The sequence below is a fragment of the Heloderma suspectum genome, chromosome 2 (assembly GCF_057233095.1).
Source record: "Heloderma suspectum isolate Gila_16-S chromosome 2, 16-S_ref, whole genome shotgun sequence".
Classification (NCBI taxonomy): domain Eukaryota; kingdom Metazoa; phylum Chordata; class Lepidosauria; order Squamata; family Helodermatidae; genus Heloderma; species Heloderma suspectum.
Genome location: NC_139459.1, coordinates 143,969,655 through 143,986,705, shown reverse-complemented (window position 1 = coordinate 143,986,705; position 17,051 = coordinate 143,969,655). Strand labels below are relative to the sequence as shown.

The following is a 17,051-nucleotide window of genomic DNA, read 5'->3' as shown; positions in this document are numbered from 1 at the left end:
GAATAATACGGTTGCCAAAGGTCAAGGGGTGCTTCCCCATGGGGGTCTTATCGTGCTATTGTCCCGACCTATTCACAGAATATGATGGCATCCTCCACGTGTAACCTGTCATGTTTTCACATCACTTCTTGCTTTGTTTTTTCTTACTGCAGAACATCTGTTAAGAAAGATGGAATAGCTACACAATACCTTCTAATTGGTAGTACTAGGAGCCCTGTGTCTGAAAGCATCCAAGAAATAAAGAAATAAAGATCTAGGAACTGGAACTGACCCTTCATTGCCAAGATATAAATCTATGATATTTATTTCTTAGAATTATTTACTGCTTTATAGCAAAGAATGTGCAATCATGAAGGGGTTATTAACCAATGAATTCTCTCATCAAGTGGCAAACTTTATTTGCTCTGAGTAGTTCTTACATTCTCATTTCTGGATGGAGTTGACTGACACATGGATTTTTGAGTGAAAAGCTGATTATTAGTACGTAATCTGTGGCAACTAGTTCATTTTTCAACAATGGGAGTTAATAACAGATGATGGAGACCTGATAGTGGAGTATCACTCTCCAGCTCTTGAAATGGGGCAGTCATCACAGCTTGGAGGAGGTGATACCTCTCCAATGAAGGACAGAGCACACAAACAGCCAAAAGAAGGCAGCTGGCAGTTTGAATGGTGGGGAGGTGAATGAAAGCGCAGCCTTGAGGGGCGGGGGGAGGGGGTGCTGTGCAGGTTGTTCTTTGAGATTCTGATGCAGACTACTCTCAAGAGTGTACTTGTCTTCACTATGCTCTTATATGTGTATATCAAAGAAATGTGATAAAGCCACAATCAGTCTCCAGAGTTCTCTGATCCAAAGGAAATGAAACCCTGTAGCACCGGCCCTGGAGAGTCTCATCGCTCAGGGCAGCGTGGAGCACATATGTCTTATTTCAGGAACTTTTAGAATAACTTGCTGTTTGAGACTCTGGGGCCACAAGAGTAGGCTTATCAGCTTGAGCCCAGGAAGCTGGCCTCAAATGATGCAGCTTGAGCTGATCCATCTGATGTGTCACGTTTATTTTGCTTGGGCTATAAAACTCCTGTATGATACTGTTACATCTCAGAGCAATGGCTAAGGGGAGCCTGAAGGATGATGGAGTGGGAAGAGGACAGAGTACGTAACGGGAAAGGAGTTGTGGGAAAGGGGTGACTACAGGCAAACAGTAAATAGGATTACATTAAACATCCCCTGGCTCTGGTGCCCAGGATGGGCGCAGCAAACTCTCCCCGATTCAATGCACAGATTAAAGCAGTGAGAGCTAACTGACTTCCCCTTCCTTATTTCAGAGAAAAGTGAAAAAAGATCAATGCAGAGTCCTTGGTGTGATAAACTTCTCAAGGAGGTGTGTCTGAGATTTGCAGTGTAGTGTAAAACTATAGTTGGGGTGTGTCTGAGGGCTTTATGGGTGGTCAAGTGAGATAAAAATGGAAAATAAATCAAACATTGGGGGTAGTGGGGAATATCTCCTATGGGGAAGCATTAGGTATTACCTGAGTGCCTCTGATTCATCGGCCTTAGAAATCTATTGGGATCCCATTAGAGTGTTCTGTGGCTTCAAGGGAAGAAAGCTGGCAGAGTTAGTAGGTGGCTGCCTCTCACTGAGGGATATCCCTGAAGCCGTCACAGCAAGAACCCCTGAGCTTGGGGAAGGGCAAGGAAGAGCGTAGGGAAAATTGGCCTGTGTGGACCCTTTCCCTGAGCTTCTCCGTAAGGTAGGGAAGTGTCGTGTGGATCAATAACTCTATACAGAACAAGCTGAACTTGTCAGTAGTCATACTCAATATACAACAGGTCTGGGGAGGGCTCCCCACAGTTTCCACTTCCCCCCCTGTTTCATCCTCAGTTCCAGATTTTCAGGAAGCTGTCCCAGGAGCCAGTGGTTACAGCCATGCCATCTGCAGTTACTCCCAAACAGCTCACCCTGTTGTCATGACCAGACAGTGTTCCTGCCAGGAAAGGGAAGAAAAATTATTATTAACACATTTAATTTTCAATCTTTTGTTTCCTGACTTTCTACCATATTAACATAATGGTTAAAACATAAGATAACCTAGATGCTGCAATATAAACAAAAAGTAATTACAATCTGAAAACTGTAGCAGTGACAAAGTAATAAACTTCATAAAAGCATCCTCCTCCCGCCCCACTCTCAAAAGCTCATCTGAATCAAAGTGATTTAGGGCGCAATGTTCAGGCAGAAACATGTTTAGGCAGAAAAAAAAAGGCCAACTCCCAGCTGGTTGGGGAATGCTGGGAGCTGTAGGACCTTTTCTGTCTAAACATGCATAGGATCACACCCTTAGCCTGATCATCGGAGACCTCTCTGGGTTGGGAATTCCAAAGTCTGGGCAGCACTATGGAAAAGGCTTGATTGCCAGAGACAAAGCCTTTTCCAGAGTGCTTCCCTAACCTCTGATGTCAGGAACATGCAGAGCAGGTATTCTGTTCCGCACTATAGTCTGGGCAGTAGGCTGATAGGGGAAAAGGCAGTCCTTCGTTAATGCTGAACCTATATAATGCTGAACTCAACCTATATTTGTTTGTGGGAATGTGGCCGAGGCACCAGGTGGTCCTGCAGTACATGAAGAGTCTACATGTCAAATCCAGCATGTGCATTTCCACACCTCAGTCTGAGTCTACACAAATAGCAGATCCAGTAAAACTGGGCTGTACCACTTCAGACTGAAGGGCAGGGGGTGGCTTGTTTGTACAGCCCCTCGTAGAAAAAAACAAAACATTACTGCATATAGAAAACTAGCTTTTTATATGAGGGAATGCGCAGTCATGAGCTCCTTTATATACACTCACACATTGTGGTACAGTCCAGGAACAATTTGGTCACATGATATGCCGAATGTGTAAACAAGCTCTCAGCCAGAAGGCAGCCTGTCCACCTTGGAAGGGGGAAGCTTTGTCCTCCACACTGAAGAACAGATCCTGCTCTTCCGGGAAAGCAATGGCTTGTGTTCCCTCAGAGGAAGTAGCCTGCTTAGAGGGAAGCAGGCAAGACTAAAGCAGCAGCAGTCAGACTACTCACCCACACGCTCTGCTTTTAGAGTATCCCAGATGTTGCAGTTAAAGTCATCATATCCAGCCAGGAGGAGGCGCCCACTGAGGGAGAATGCAACTGAGGTAATTCCGCAGATGATGCTCTCATGAGCGTAGACAACGAGCTCCTGGTCTGCCCGAAGGTCAAAGAGGCGGCAGGTGGCATCATCAGAACCAGTGCAGATGGCCTCGCCATTGGGGAAGAACTGGGCAGAGACAGACAGGAAAACTGTAATCTCATTCCCTTCTGTCCTCTTTTGTACAGCCCTCCCTGCAATTATGTCAGCCCTACTCCTTCCCAAAGTTCAGTGTTCTTTATTCCTCCCCTGCCACCTTCCTCTTATCTCTGCTCTAGAGTCAGCCACCCTCCACCCTCCGTTCTGGCGATGGCTCCTGAGGAAACATACAGAGATGGCGTTGATATCAGACTCATGTCCTGAGAACGTCTGGCGGCAAGATCCCTCCCGGATGTCCCACAGCTTGGCAGTGGCATCACAGGCTCCAGAGATGAACAGCTTGAAGTCTGGGGAGACGGCCAGGCTCATGCAATCTCCAGTGTGACCCACAAACACCGTCTTCTGCTGTCCTGTTTCAATGTCCCAGAGGGCACTGCAGTGGGAGGAATAAGGAGCTACTTGGTCATGAACCCACCTAGTACAGCCGAGGGATACTTCTTCACTTATATCCTGCCTTTCCTCAAAATAAAGCTCAAGGCAGCTAAGAATAAATTAAAAGCAAATATAATGCAATTACTAAAAACAGGAAAAATAGATAGAAAATACAGTAGGCAACTGTTGGCCTGAAAAGGCAATCCCAGTCTCCTAACCTCAGAAAGCCTCTCCTAGTATTCAGCTTCACTACTTCGATATCGATACAGATAATTATTATTATTATTATTATTAGCATTAGCATTTCTATACTGCCCTATAGCTGAGGCTGCATGGGCCGTTGACAAAGATTAAAACCATTAAAGGTTAAATGGTGGCAAAAGGCCCCTCCTCCCCAGTCTGAAGAGCAACACATCTTGTCAGGATTGACACATCACGCAGATGGGAGAGAGCAGCTGAGATACAGAATACTGGGAGGACTCTGCTGACGCCTCTGTTGTTCGCACCAGTTTCTCCACTCCTGCGGGAATGGGGATGGGAGGCAGGCCCTTCAGCTTGAGCTCAGTGCAAGATATGGACTGGGTTTAGTGTTGCTAGGTCCCCAGTGCCACAGACCCGGGGACTCAGGGGGAAGCCCCTGGGAGAAAAGAGTGCCTGGCAGGCTGGGGCTGGGGGTGCCTGATGGGGTGGACTGTACTGCAGCTTGGTGGGGGCAGGAGGTTGGTTGGCACAGCCTGATAGTATAGTCCAAGTTCTCATCAAGCCATGAAGCAAACCTTGTTCGTTGCTGACAAGGGGAAAGACTATGGAGTGGGAGAATGTTATGGAAGACAGACTAGCATCCAGGCTACTTCTGTCCAGGATTTAAAAAAAACACCCCTTAGTAATCTAATTTGCTTGTCTTGTAAGAGTAGATTCTTAGAGTAAAAGAGCTGAGCAGAAATATATGATGACTGGGAACAGGAGCCTTTGTAGCCTACCCATGCTGTTGCAGTGCTGGTCAGCTTGCACATGGGTAGAAAGACATACTCACCACGTGGTGTCCCCAGAACTGGTCACAATGTTATTGTCATCAAGGAACCGGCAGCAGGAGAGATAGCCTTCAGGGAAAGGATAACAGAATGTGAATTCCTTGAGAAGGAAGAATGGGGCTAAAACTAATGATGTCTTCACTCTGTACTTTAGATAGGTAGGCAGATGCACACAAACACACACACATCCATTTTCATGTCAAGAAAAGCTGAATTCTGCAACCTGTATAAATTATGCAGATTAAGGAAATATTCATATTTTTCTTATTTTGCATAACTGTGAAATTTCCACTTTAATAACTAGAATATGTCCTGCTACTCATGGAGAGGAATAAGAACACCATTCCTACACAGAACACTATTGGAAATAATATTCAGCAACTTCTCTGGCTTCTGCAGTTTGACTGCCACTTCCCTGGCTTCCGCAGCTTCTGCAGGTACCCGGGAGTCCCAGGAAGTTGAATTCTGCACCTGGTGCAGCGTTCTACCCTTTTTCTGCACTTGTGCTGGAGGGCGGAATAGGCGCAGCAACTGTAGCAGAAGGTCACCTGTATGGGCCGAGAGCTCCCGGCTCACTCTCACATTCCCTTCACGACTCTTGAGGTTGTAGATGGAGCACATGTTGTCAAGACCTCCGCAGGCCACAAAGTTCCCCGATGGGGCGTAGGCACAGGTCATGACCCAGGAGGAGCGGAGAGGGATGGCATGGACCTGGGGTCAGGGTAGAAATCCAAAGTGAGTTTGGGACTGTTCTGTCAGGCGTGACTGAGGACCTTGGAAGAAACATGCGGTGTAGCAGGAAGGGCTTCAGCAACAGCAGTGCAGGCTCAGGAATGAAATGCCAGTTGCTGTCAGGAGAGTTCCTGCCTTTTTATTCCTGGACTTGCTGACCACTGACATTTCTACCTGGTTAAATCTCTCTTACCTTGTTGGTTGTGTATGTGTCCCACACAATGAGCTTCCCATCTTGTGAGGCACTGACCATGAGCCTGAGGGAGAGGAGCAGCGGTGTATTAGTCTGGCTGCATCAGCCGGGACCTGCAGGCTCCATCCCACAGAGCACAGCTCCATCCCTGCCTCACCCTCCCTCCGCCTTTCCCCCCTTGCGGCTGTCACACTGCTGTGTTTCGCCCTGCACACTCAAGGCAGATGATCTCGGAGCACCTTTCTACCAAACTGTCTGTGGATTAGGGGATTGCAGAATGCGGGATAGACAAGATCGTATCTACTCACACTCTTATGGTCATTTAGTTATTATATTTTAAATCCACCCAATAACAAAAGTTCTTTGGGCAGATTACATAAAGTTAAAAAAAATAAAATACAAAAAAAATAGCACAGGAAAAAATAAAATATATAAAAATAGGCATCAAATCTAACATCGGACAAAAGGAAGTTTTTGCCTGACACCATAAAGTTTAAAGTGCAGGTGCCAGGTGAGCCTCCTTGCGGAGGGCATTCCATGAACTTGGTGCCACAGCTGAGAAGGCCTCTCTCATGTAGCAACCTGCCTAACTTCCTCCAGTAGAGGCACCCATAGGAGGGCCTTTGAAGATATTCTAAGAATCTGAGCAGGTATGTACGGGAGGAAATGTTCCTTTCGATCAGGGGTGCACAACCCTCAGCTACCTCCAGTGTGGCCCGTGGAGCTGCAATTCTCTCTACATGGAGAAAGGCGATATGGATGAGGCAGGGCAGATGATGTCAGCAGGGAGGGGCTTCATGGCACGGCCTTGTCCCTGACCATCATCCAACCTCCCTCACTGGTCCAAGGGAGGGGTGCAATTTGGCCCCTGGACCAAAATAGGTCACCCATCCCTGATATACACATAACAAACAAACCTTATTTCAGTTGGGGATGAGCACTAAAACTAGGCCAAAGGTTTTATGGAAAATATTATTATTATTATTATTATTATTATTAAATTTATTAATCGCCCATCTGGCTGGTCACCCAGCCAAAATATGTGTTTGCCCAAAGGGTATCGCTACAAATTAAAATCCTCTTCCCATTTTGTCATATGTCAAACTGCAAAACAATAGCACATTAAATGATCAAGGGTTGACCAGTATACTATTTTCTTATTTTCATTATTTAATTTCACACTCACACAGTTGGTTAGTTGGGACTTAATTTGTAGGCACCGTCACTAACAGATTACCCATTTTGCCTATAAACATGCATGAACAAGTGGATCAATCCTAAAGCGCAGGCAGGAGCTCTGTCTCCAAGACCTCTGCATGCTAGAGGTAAGAAGACCCCTGGTTGCCTAGTTGGCCTCCATGGCTGGGTTCAGCCCTGCCAAGGAAGGATTTGCAGAAAGAGAAATAGCATCATGGTAGCCTGTTGGGAAGGAGTTCCCAGCATAATGGGCAGCAAGTGAAAATGGATGTGACCCATTTCATGTGGCGGCACTTACTTGGAATCTGTGGACCAGTGACAAGCATATATCTTGGCCAGGTGCCCACGCAGAGTTCGGCGTGTGCGCATTTGTATGCGCCCAACCACTTCAATTCCGGAAACGAGCTGCATAGAAAGGAGAAGCTTTAGCCCCTGCCATCAAAGGTGCAGGGGAAGAGAAATAGCCCCTCTCTCATGTCTATTTCAGATGATTTGGGAAACCCCACTCTTCTTTTGGGATTTATCCTAGATTCTTTGTCTCAGAAATTAAAAACCTGCCCAGACCAGGTAATTTATTATCAGCCGTTCTTACCTGAGCAAGTGTAGTGTCTGCACAAGCTTTCCGAGCATCCTGGAATGAAGAGAGAGAGAGAGAGAGAGAGAGAGAGATGGTGTGAAATTATAGGAAGAGAAAGGAAGGCAGCAGGGATGGAGATCTCCTGTAAACTTTGGTAAAATTGGGCCCCAAATTCTCTGGCCCTGAGACAGGATTTGAACCCCTGTTGCTTAGCCTTCTTGAAAAGCCAAGCCAGGGGTAGACTCATAGCCAAATATTGTATTTCTTTATCACATTTGCATCCCGTCCGTTAGGTTGAGAGAGTGCCGTTGGCCCAAACTCACCAGCAAACATCTGGACTGGGTGAAGATTTGCACCTAGCTCCTGCAAACCGAGGACTCTTACCTCCTACACTATGCCAGCTCTTTTTGTGGTCATGGGGTTTACTATACTGGCTGAAGCAATGGAACGCAACATAGAACTGCCAAAACCTTAAGTGCAAGCTGTTGTGTATTCCAACTAAAAGTTATTCTATTCACTAAATAATTCCAATAAAACTGTCTATAACATCTTAAAAGGCAAGTATGGTGCCCACCTGCCTGTCAGTCATCCCAGTGCTTGTGCACTGATTGAACACGGAAAGATGTGCACAGGTTTACTTTTTACAGAACTGAGTAGAAATGCTGCCTGCATGTTTTCCATGGCATCTCCATTTAGTGAAAGGATTATTTACTTTTTCCCAGTTGGAAGTTGAATATTCAGAGAAGAAGCATGGTGAGGGAGCCAAGTCTCCACCAAGCTACAACTCTGCCAAGCGGGGAAGATCACTCCACTTCCAGAATGCTGGCTGGAAAGGGAGCAGGTGATCTGTAAGAGTGATTTCTAACCCTAAGCCAGAATTCTCTGCACCCCCACAAAACTACAATTCCCAGTAATTTTATGGGAGAACATGTGTTAAATTGCTTTAACATTAGTACAGGTTTGTAGTGGAAATATATCTTGACAATTCCATTCTTAGGTAAGGTTCCTCCTGTGCAAGCACCGGGTCATTACTGGCCCCTACAGGGACGCTGCTTACGCTGGCGTTTTCATGGCAGACTGCAGAGGGGTGGTTTGCCATTGCCTTCCCCAGTCGTGACTACCTTTCCCCCAGCAAGCTGGGTACTCATTTTACCGACCTCGGAAGGATGGAAGGCTGAGTCGACCTGAGCCGGCTACCCGAGACCTGGCTTTCGCTGGGATCGAACTCAGGTCGTGGGGAGAGTTTCAGTTGCAATACTGCCGCCTACCACTCTGCACCACATGAGGCTCTCTATTCCATTCTTAACCAAGGACTAATTTAATTCCATCTCAAGATTGGGATCATGCAGACTCCATGACTTCAACATCAAGTCAGCTCTTTTTGCCTCCCTCCCCCCATCCCCCACCTGCTTTTTGTAACATCTTGCCTGGAGAAGAGATCTCAAGATCTCAAAAGCTTGCACATCGCACCACTACGGATTCTGGAATATTTCATTGTTAACTTTCAAGGAGCAATGTTAGGGAGATGGGAGAAAATACAGCTAGTAAAGTGGGAGCTGGGGAGAGCCCAAGATAATAATAGTCCTTAATGTGTTATCTAGCTATAACCCTTACAGTAACTCTGTTGGTAAGCCAGCAGGATGATCCTCCATGTTGCAGGTGCAGAGGCTGAGCGAAAGTGGTTTGCCTAAGGCCATGTGGAGATGAGATGCAAAGGGCGGGGGGGGTGTAGTAGTTTTGCTTATATGCTACACCAGAGGTGGGGCAAGGGCCACTCTAGGCAGTTTCTCTCTTGCTCCCCAGTATTACCTCAATCTGCTTCTTCAGCTGCTCCGTCTCCTGCTTCATCTGCTCTATTTCACCCATTTTGACAGACTAGCTCTGGGCCTCCCACCTGGAGTCACCTGAGTCCTGTAGTGATCGAAAGAAAGAGAGTGACTGAGGTTGTGAAATTCCAGCTCTTTCATGTCTTCAGTACCTCCTATACCTCTAGATCTTGAAAATTAGTGTAACTATGTATTACGGACAGTAGCACCAATATTGATAGAAGAGATGTGGCAGAATGTTACAGCAAACCATTCTGCAAATCTAGGTCTGGCTGTTGTTGCTGCTGGTTTTATTGTCACTTTTATTGTTGTTTTATTGCTATTTTATTGTGTTTATGTTTTATCGCTTTTAATATTTTAACTGTTTTTATGTATTTTATTGCTGTGAGCCACCTTGGGAGGGCTTCTGCCCTGAAAGGCAGCCAAGCATTTTTTTACGAAATGAATAAAAGAAACCACTGGCTTCAGCCACATCACCATGCTGCAGATCAATGGGGAAAGTTCACTAGGCATAATGTGGGGCAAGGGAGAGGGCTTCTGTGAATGCTAGTGCCTATTTTGCTGCCGTCGCCGCCGCCGCCACCACCACCACCACTTCTTATAATGCATGTTGGATGTGCAAGGAAGCGAGGTGGTTCAGATGATACTTCATGTGAATGGACCATGTGGTTCAGCTGCAAGACACAGTAATGCTAGCCTCGGTCAGTGAATGGTCAGATATTACAGCTGGTTGGCTCACTATGTGGTTGGTGTGTTTCTACAGCAAATGGAATCCATCTAGAGGCAGCCAGCACAAGCTTTAATCTTACCAAACTGAAGGCAGCTCACCAGCATTACGGAGCAGGCACCACATTCCCTAGTGGGCATCCATATAATGCCAGTAGACTACATTGGCCGGGCAGGGGCAGCGGGCGGTATTGCAAGTTGTCCACGTTTAAACTGGAGTGAGCAGAAAACAAGATGAGTGTGCAAAGGAGTGGCCAGATTCCACGTGAGTTGAGAGTACATTTTTAAGACATAAAAGATGGTGGAGCAAGTAGCTTGAAGAAGAGAAGACTGCCCCATGGAAAACGAGAGACTGGAGGCTCTCACATTACAGGACGTGATGGAGATTCCCTTCCGTGTCCACTTACAAAATCACATGCGTAAATATGGTACGTAAATATGTTGTGAATCTGGAATGAAGGGGTACAAAGCAAAGACAATAGGTGTAATCCAGCCAAGCACAATTTAAATACTGTTGAATTCAATGGGCAAGTTAAGTAGATGCTTAATGCTCCATCACTGAAGTCAACCACACATTAAAAAGCTTACCTTTAACTGGTCTGGATTCTGTAGATGCAAGTTTTGCAAACTCTGAAGTGCCAGTTTGAATTCCAAAATCTCAATATTTTTGAACAATTGCATAAGAAGTCCTTAAAGGGGTTGTCAAACTTGTCATCACTTTGGTCTATTATAATCTATTAAATCCTATTCAACTTTTTTCTTTTTCTCCCTCTTGTTAACTTGTGAATATATGTATTATCTGTCCCAAGCCCTGGGATAGTGCTGGATATCTTTATGTTATAGATATAAGTTGCTATTCAATGTACGTTTATATTGTTTTGACATTTTTGTAGTTGGTAATAACTGCAACTCATATAAATGGGAAGAACATTATAAATACACTTATAATGAACTGTGACCCACCCTTCGCACCGATACACCCGCAGCTCTAATGCAGTCCACTTCTCTGCAACTTTTTGCTCCTCTAACCCCTTCCATCAGTTTTCACACATCCCTTCAACTCTCCCCACCACCCCTTGATCTGAGTTTTACCCATCAAGCTGCTAGTCGAACAGCAACCCTATTCCCATCACTGCCATAAACCACCTTGCTAAAATTGCAGATCAGAAAGGGATTCCCCCTGCCCTGCCCATCATTTTAAAGTAGGCATGCCTTTGCTTTGTTTTAAGATATGCATTATGGCATTATAAGCGGTATAGCACTGTACCCTTGCAATATTATAATGCTACTTTAAAGGGGGAAAACACTATTATAGCATTATAGAGGTATAATGCTATGCCCCTACAGTGCTATGTTAAAAACACACACACACATTTACTTTCCCGTCACCACTATTAACCGTCTTGCTAAAGGGGGCAATGATTGGAAAGTGGGTTTTCCCGTGTGTGTGTGTGTGTGTGTGTGTGTGTATATATATATATATATATATATATATATATATATATATGGCATTATAGAGGTATAGCATGATTAAACTAATTTAAGGGGTATTTTGGTTTTTTAATATTTTTAATATAGCGGGAAAAGTTTAAGTGATACTGAAAAGATAATTTCTAAAAAGTAATTAGAGGATAGAGCAGGGTTAAGCAATGCGGTGCCCATGGGAACCAGCGTGCTCCCCCAGCACCTTCTTTGGTGTCCACCAAGGCACCCAACTCCTCCCAACTTTTCTTTAGAAAATATGTTTGCATTTTCTTCCTGGCAGCAGGGATTGCTTCAAAGCAAAGCGGAAACCTCTAGCTGCTGCCATCTTAATTTCCCAGGAAATGCCTCTGGGCAGGTGATTTGTCCTTTGTGACCAGCCATGCCCAACTGTGGCAGACATTTCATCATTGCGCCCAGGACAGCTTCTCAAATTTCCAAATGTGCCCATGGGTCCGAAAGGTTACCTGTCCCTATAGTAAGTGTGTGCTGAGCTGTGGGCTCAGCAGCCCAATAAGTTGCTACCCACATAAAAACCACGCCCCCTTAAAAAGATGGGGAAACGGTGCTAAGGGCACAGGTGTGGATGGAACGTGGCGGGATGTATAAACAGAAAATGCGCAACACCCCCCAAGAGTGTGGAAAGCCAATTGCAATTTTGTTTGTAGCTTACAGCGGAAGAGCAATGATTGATTACCACTAGGAGCTTGTCTGTCTGGGAGGGCATGCAGGTGCGCGAAGACGCGGGCGCGCGCACACACATACACACGCGCACATGTGCACAGGCTTTTGGAGGCCAACCTGGAAGGAAGGAGACTGTGAAATGCTAAATGCTAAAGGCACAGCTTCGCCCTCTGGTGACATTTGAGAGGTGCTGCCCAAGAAAGATGCATTTTTTTCCACATTGACATCACAGTAAGGACGACTAGAAGTTAGTCTTTGTTGGTTTTCATTTTGCCTGTTGTCAGAAATGTGAGCATCAACTATGCCAAAACATCCCCAGGCATCTGTGCAAATCCCTCGTTGCCTTGTCGCAGTGTTTCAGACACATATTCCATATAAGACAGCCTTTCAATTAGAATGATGGTCTTCTAATTAACATGTGGATTGCTGCACTTCAGAAACCCTGAAACCACGTTCATCACCTCCCACCCTTTTAGCCTTCTGGCATTGCTACTAGGGTCAAATTAGTGAATCAGGTAGGGAGCAGTCCGGATGTTCAGAAAGAGGAGGGAGTTGAAAGAAGTGGGGGAGAAATTATGCTGTAGAGATGCTTGGTATGAGGCTTAGGGCTCAATTCAGTGCTGGCAAATGAAACAGCAGGCAGTGGAATATCAGGAAATATTTTTCACTTGTGAATATTTTGGACACATGGCCAAACTTCATTCCTCGATGTTCATACAACTGAGGTCCCTCCAGCTCTTAGGATTTTGCAAACTGTGTAAATTTGATTTCCACTGACTTCCTATACTTTCACAAATGTAGATTCTAAGGAAATTCACGGTGGATATAGACAACTATTTATACCAGTACCACACACCTGTATCTGAGCTATAGATATATAATACCTCCTGATCACTTGGCAGGGTGATGCAGAAGTTCAAGCTACCCCAGGGTGACACAGTTCAGATTGTTCATCCATTTACACTCCCCTGAGGCTAATTCATCAAATTCTAAATCTGTGGGAAAATTATCCGGAAAGAGGGCTACCCAACTGTGAATTATGTCTGTACTGGAGATGTGATGGGCAGAAAACACTGTTATTTTCATTTTGGAATTGGCTCTGCTAGGCACTTGAAAGATTTGGGGCACAGACCCATATGACACAAATCTGCATAAAATTTGCATATACTAATTTATATCTATATATGCAAATTCAGAAATAATTACTAAGATTTCACAGAAAGCAATGTTGTTGTTCAGTCGTGTCCGACTCTTCGTGACCCCGTGGACCATAACACGCCAGGCCTTCCTGTCCTGCGCTCTCTCCCGGAGTGTGCTCGAGTCCATATTCATTGCATCGGTGATGCTATCTAGCCATCTCATCCTCTACCGTCCCCTTCTCCTTTTGCCTTCTTTTCCAGTGACTTTTCTCTTCGCATTAGGTGGCCAAAATATTTGAGCTTCAGCTTCAGTATCTGTCCTTCCAATGAGCACTCAGGGTTGATTTCCTTTCGGATTGACTGATTGGACCTCCTTGCAGTCCAGGGGACTCGTAAGAGTCTTCTCCAGCACCACAGTTCGAAAGCATCGATTCTTCGGCGCTCAGCCTTCCTTATAGTCCAACTCTCACAGCCATACATTGCTACTGGGAAAACCATAGCTTTGATTATATGAACCTTTGTTGGCAAGGTGATGTCTCTGCTTCTTACTATACTGTCTAGGTTTGCCATAGCTTTCCTCCCAAGGAGCAAGCGTCTTTTAATTTCATGGCTACAGTCACCATCTGCGGTGATCTTAGAGCCCAAGAAAATAAAATCTGTCACTGCTTCCATTTCTACCCCTTCTATATGCCAGGAAGTGATGGGGCCACATGCCATGATTTTAGTTTTTTTTAATGTTGAGTTTCAAACCAGCTTTTGCACTCTCCACTTTCACCCTCAACAAGAGGCTCTTTAGATCCTCTTCGCTTTCTGCCATTAGGGTGGTATCGTCTGCGTATGTGAGGTTGTTGATAATTCTCCCAGCAATCTTAATTCCGACCTGTGATTCATCCAACCTGGCATTTCTCATGATGTACTCTGCATATAAATTAAATAAGCAGGGCGACAATATACAGCCTTGTCGTACTCCTTTCCCAATTTTGAACCAATCAGTTGTTCCATGTCCGGTTCTTACTGTTGCTTCTTGACCCTGGTACAGGTTTCTCAGGAGACAGGTAAGGTGGTCTGGTACTCCCATCTCTTTAAGAATTTGCCACAGTTTGTTGTGATCCACACAATCAAGGGCTTTGGCGTAGTCAATGAAGCAGAAATAGACGTTTTTCTGGAATTCTCTTGCGTTCTCCATGATCCAGCGAATGTTGGTGATTTGATCTCTAGTTCCTCTGCCTCTTCGAAACCCAGCTTGTACTTCCGGTAGTTCTCGGTTCACATACTGCTGAAGCCTAGCTTGTGGGATTTTGAGCATAACCTTGCTGCCATGTGAAATGAGCGCAATTGTATGGTAGTTTGAACACTCTTTGGCATTGCCCTTCTTTGGAATTGGAATGTAAACTGACCTTTTCCAGTCTTGTGGCCACTGTTGAGTGTTCCAAATTTGTTGGCATATTGAGTGCAGCATTTTAACAGCATCATCTTTTAGGATCTTAAATAGCTCAGCTGGAATACTGTCACCTCCGCTAGCTTTGTTGCTAGTAATGTTTCCTAAGGCCCTCTTGACTTCACTCTCTAAGATGTCCGGCTCAAGTTCAGTGACCGCACTATCATGGCTATCAGGGACATTCAGATCTTTCCTGTATAGTTCTTCTGTGTATTCTTTCCACCTCTTCTTAATCTCATCTGCTTCTGTTAGGTCCCTGCCTTCTTTGTCCTTTATCATGCCCCTCTTTGCACAAAACGTTCCCTTGACATCTCTGATTTTCTTGAAGAGATCTCTAGTCTTTCCCATTCTATTGTTTTCCTCGATTTCTTTGCATTGTTCATTTAAGAAGGCCTTCTTGTCTCTCCTTGCTATTCTCTGGAAATTTGCATTCAGTTGGGTATATCTTCTCCTTTCTCCCTTGCTTTTCGCTTCCCTTCTTTCCTCAGCTACTTGTAAAGCCTCATCAGACAGCCACTTTGCTTTCTTGCATTTCTTTTTCTTGGGGATGGATTGAGTTGCTGCCTCCTGAACAATGTTACGGACCTCCGTCTATAGTTCCTCAGGCATTCTTGTCTATCAGGTCTAATCCCTGAAATCTATTCCTCACCTCCACTGTATATTCGTAAGGGATATGATTTAGGTCATACCTGAATGGTTTAGTGGTTTTCCCTATGTTCTTCAATTTAAGCTGAAATTTTGCAATAAGAAGCTCATGATCTGAGCCACAGTCAGCTCCAGGTCTTGTTTTTACTGACTGTATAGAGCTTCTTCATCTTTGGCTGCAAAGGACATAAACAATCTGATTTCAATATTGACCATCTGGTGATGTCCATGTGTAGAGTCGCCTCTTGTGCTGTTGGAAAAGAGTGTTTGCTATGATCAGCGTGTTCTCTTGGCAAAACTCTATTAGCTTTTGTCCTGCTTCATTTTGTACAACAAGGCCATGCTTGCCTGTTATCCCGGTGATTTCTTGACTTCCTACTTTAGCATTCCAATCCCCTATGATGAAGAGGACATCCTTTTTTGGTGTTAGTTCTAGAAAGTGTTGTAGGTCTTCATAGAACCGATCAACCTCAGCTTCTTTGGCCTCAGTGGTTGGGGCATAGACTTGAATTACTGTGATGTTGAATGGTTTGCCTTGGATTCGTACTGAGATCATTCTGTCGTTTTTGAGATTGTACCCCAGTACTGCTTTTCCCACCCTTTTGTTGACTATGAGTGCTACTCCATTTCTTCTAAGGGATTCTTGCCCACAGTAGTAGATATAATGGTCCCCTGAATTAAATTCGCCCATGCTTGTCCATTGTAGTTCACTGATTCCCAAGATGTCGATGTTCAATCTTGCCATCTCTTGTTTGACCACCTCCAGCTTACCTTGATTCATTGATCTTACATTCCAGGTTCCTAAACAATATTGTTCTTTACAGCATCAGACTTTCTTTTCACCACCAGACACATCCACAGCTGAGTGTCCTTTCGGCTTTGGCCCAGCCGCTTCACTCTTTCTGGCGCTACTTTGAAATACCCTCTGCTCTTCCCCAGTAGTATATTGGACACCTTCCAACCCGAGGGGCTCATCTTCCAGCGTCATATCTTTTAGCCTTGTGATACGTTCCATGTGGTTTTCTTGGCAAGGATACTGGAGTGGGTTGCCATTTCCTTCTCCAGTGGACCACATTTTGTCAGAACTTTCCACCATGACCTGTCCGCCTTGGGTGGCCCTGCACGGCATAGCTTATGGCTTCACTGACTTACTCAAGCCCCTTCGCCCCAACAAGGCAGTGATCCATGAAGGGGACAGAAAGCAATACCACCCTATTAATTTCTCATCCAAATAATCTCAAATAAAATAAATTCTTCAATTAATTTGTACCCAAGTCAGTAGTTCCTCTTCAATTATAATTAATTTGAGATGGAGGGGTGCAAAACAGAAATTGGCAGATCATTTTTTTCATGAGCCCTCTCTCTGTCTCTCTCTCTCACACGCACACACCTTAAAAATGGCACCAAAATGGACAGGATGCTCATCCAAAAGCAAGCCAAGGGCAAATCACAGAGTCATCCCCCATTAATCCTCCAAGAATGAGGAGCCCCAGTGACGAAGCATCTCAGCTCCAATGGCAAAGTGTCAGCAAACAAGCGAGTTAAGCAACTGTGTGAGTTTAGCAACAGGGCAAGGAAGCCAGGGCAGTGTACAGTCCTTTCTGTACTCACAGTAAGTAACTGTAAATAAATAACTATAAATAATTTCCCCACCTTCTCGTAGTAAACAACTAAGTTTTCCAGGG

The 17,051-nt window shown here is 44.9% G+C and overlaps 1 protein-coding gene across 1 annotated transcript in view; it reads right to left on the bottom strand.

The window, feature by feature from the left end:
* Positions 1-279: 279 nt before the first annotated feature.
* Positions 280-17,051, bottom strand: part of GNB3 (G protein subunit beta 3) — a 28,659-nt gene continuing 11,887 nt past the window's right edge. Inside the window, exons 3-11 of the mRNA XM_084832190.1 lie at positions 9,236-9,337; positions 7,442-7,480; positions 7,148-7,254; positions 5,653-5,716; positions 5,276-5,438; positions 4,730-4,796; positions 3,496-3,697; positions 3,078-3,294; positions 280-1,986 (exon numbers count right to left, since the gene is read on the bottom strand). Coding sequence (XP_084688316.1) covers positions 1,880-1,986; positions 3,078-3,294; positions 3,496-3,697; positions 4,730-4,796; positions 5,276-5,438; positions 5,653-5,716; positions 7,148-7,254; positions 7,442-7,480; positions 9,236-9,292 — 1,023 coding nt within the window. The 5' untranslated portion in view covers positions 9,293-9,337 and the 3' untranslated portion in view covers positions 280-1,879. The remainder of the gene's footprint in view (positions 1,987-3,077; positions 3,295-3,495; positions 3,698-4,729; positions 4,797-5,275; positions 5,439-5,652; positions 5,717-7,147; positions 7,255-7,441; positions 7,481-9,235; positions 9,338-17,051) is intronic.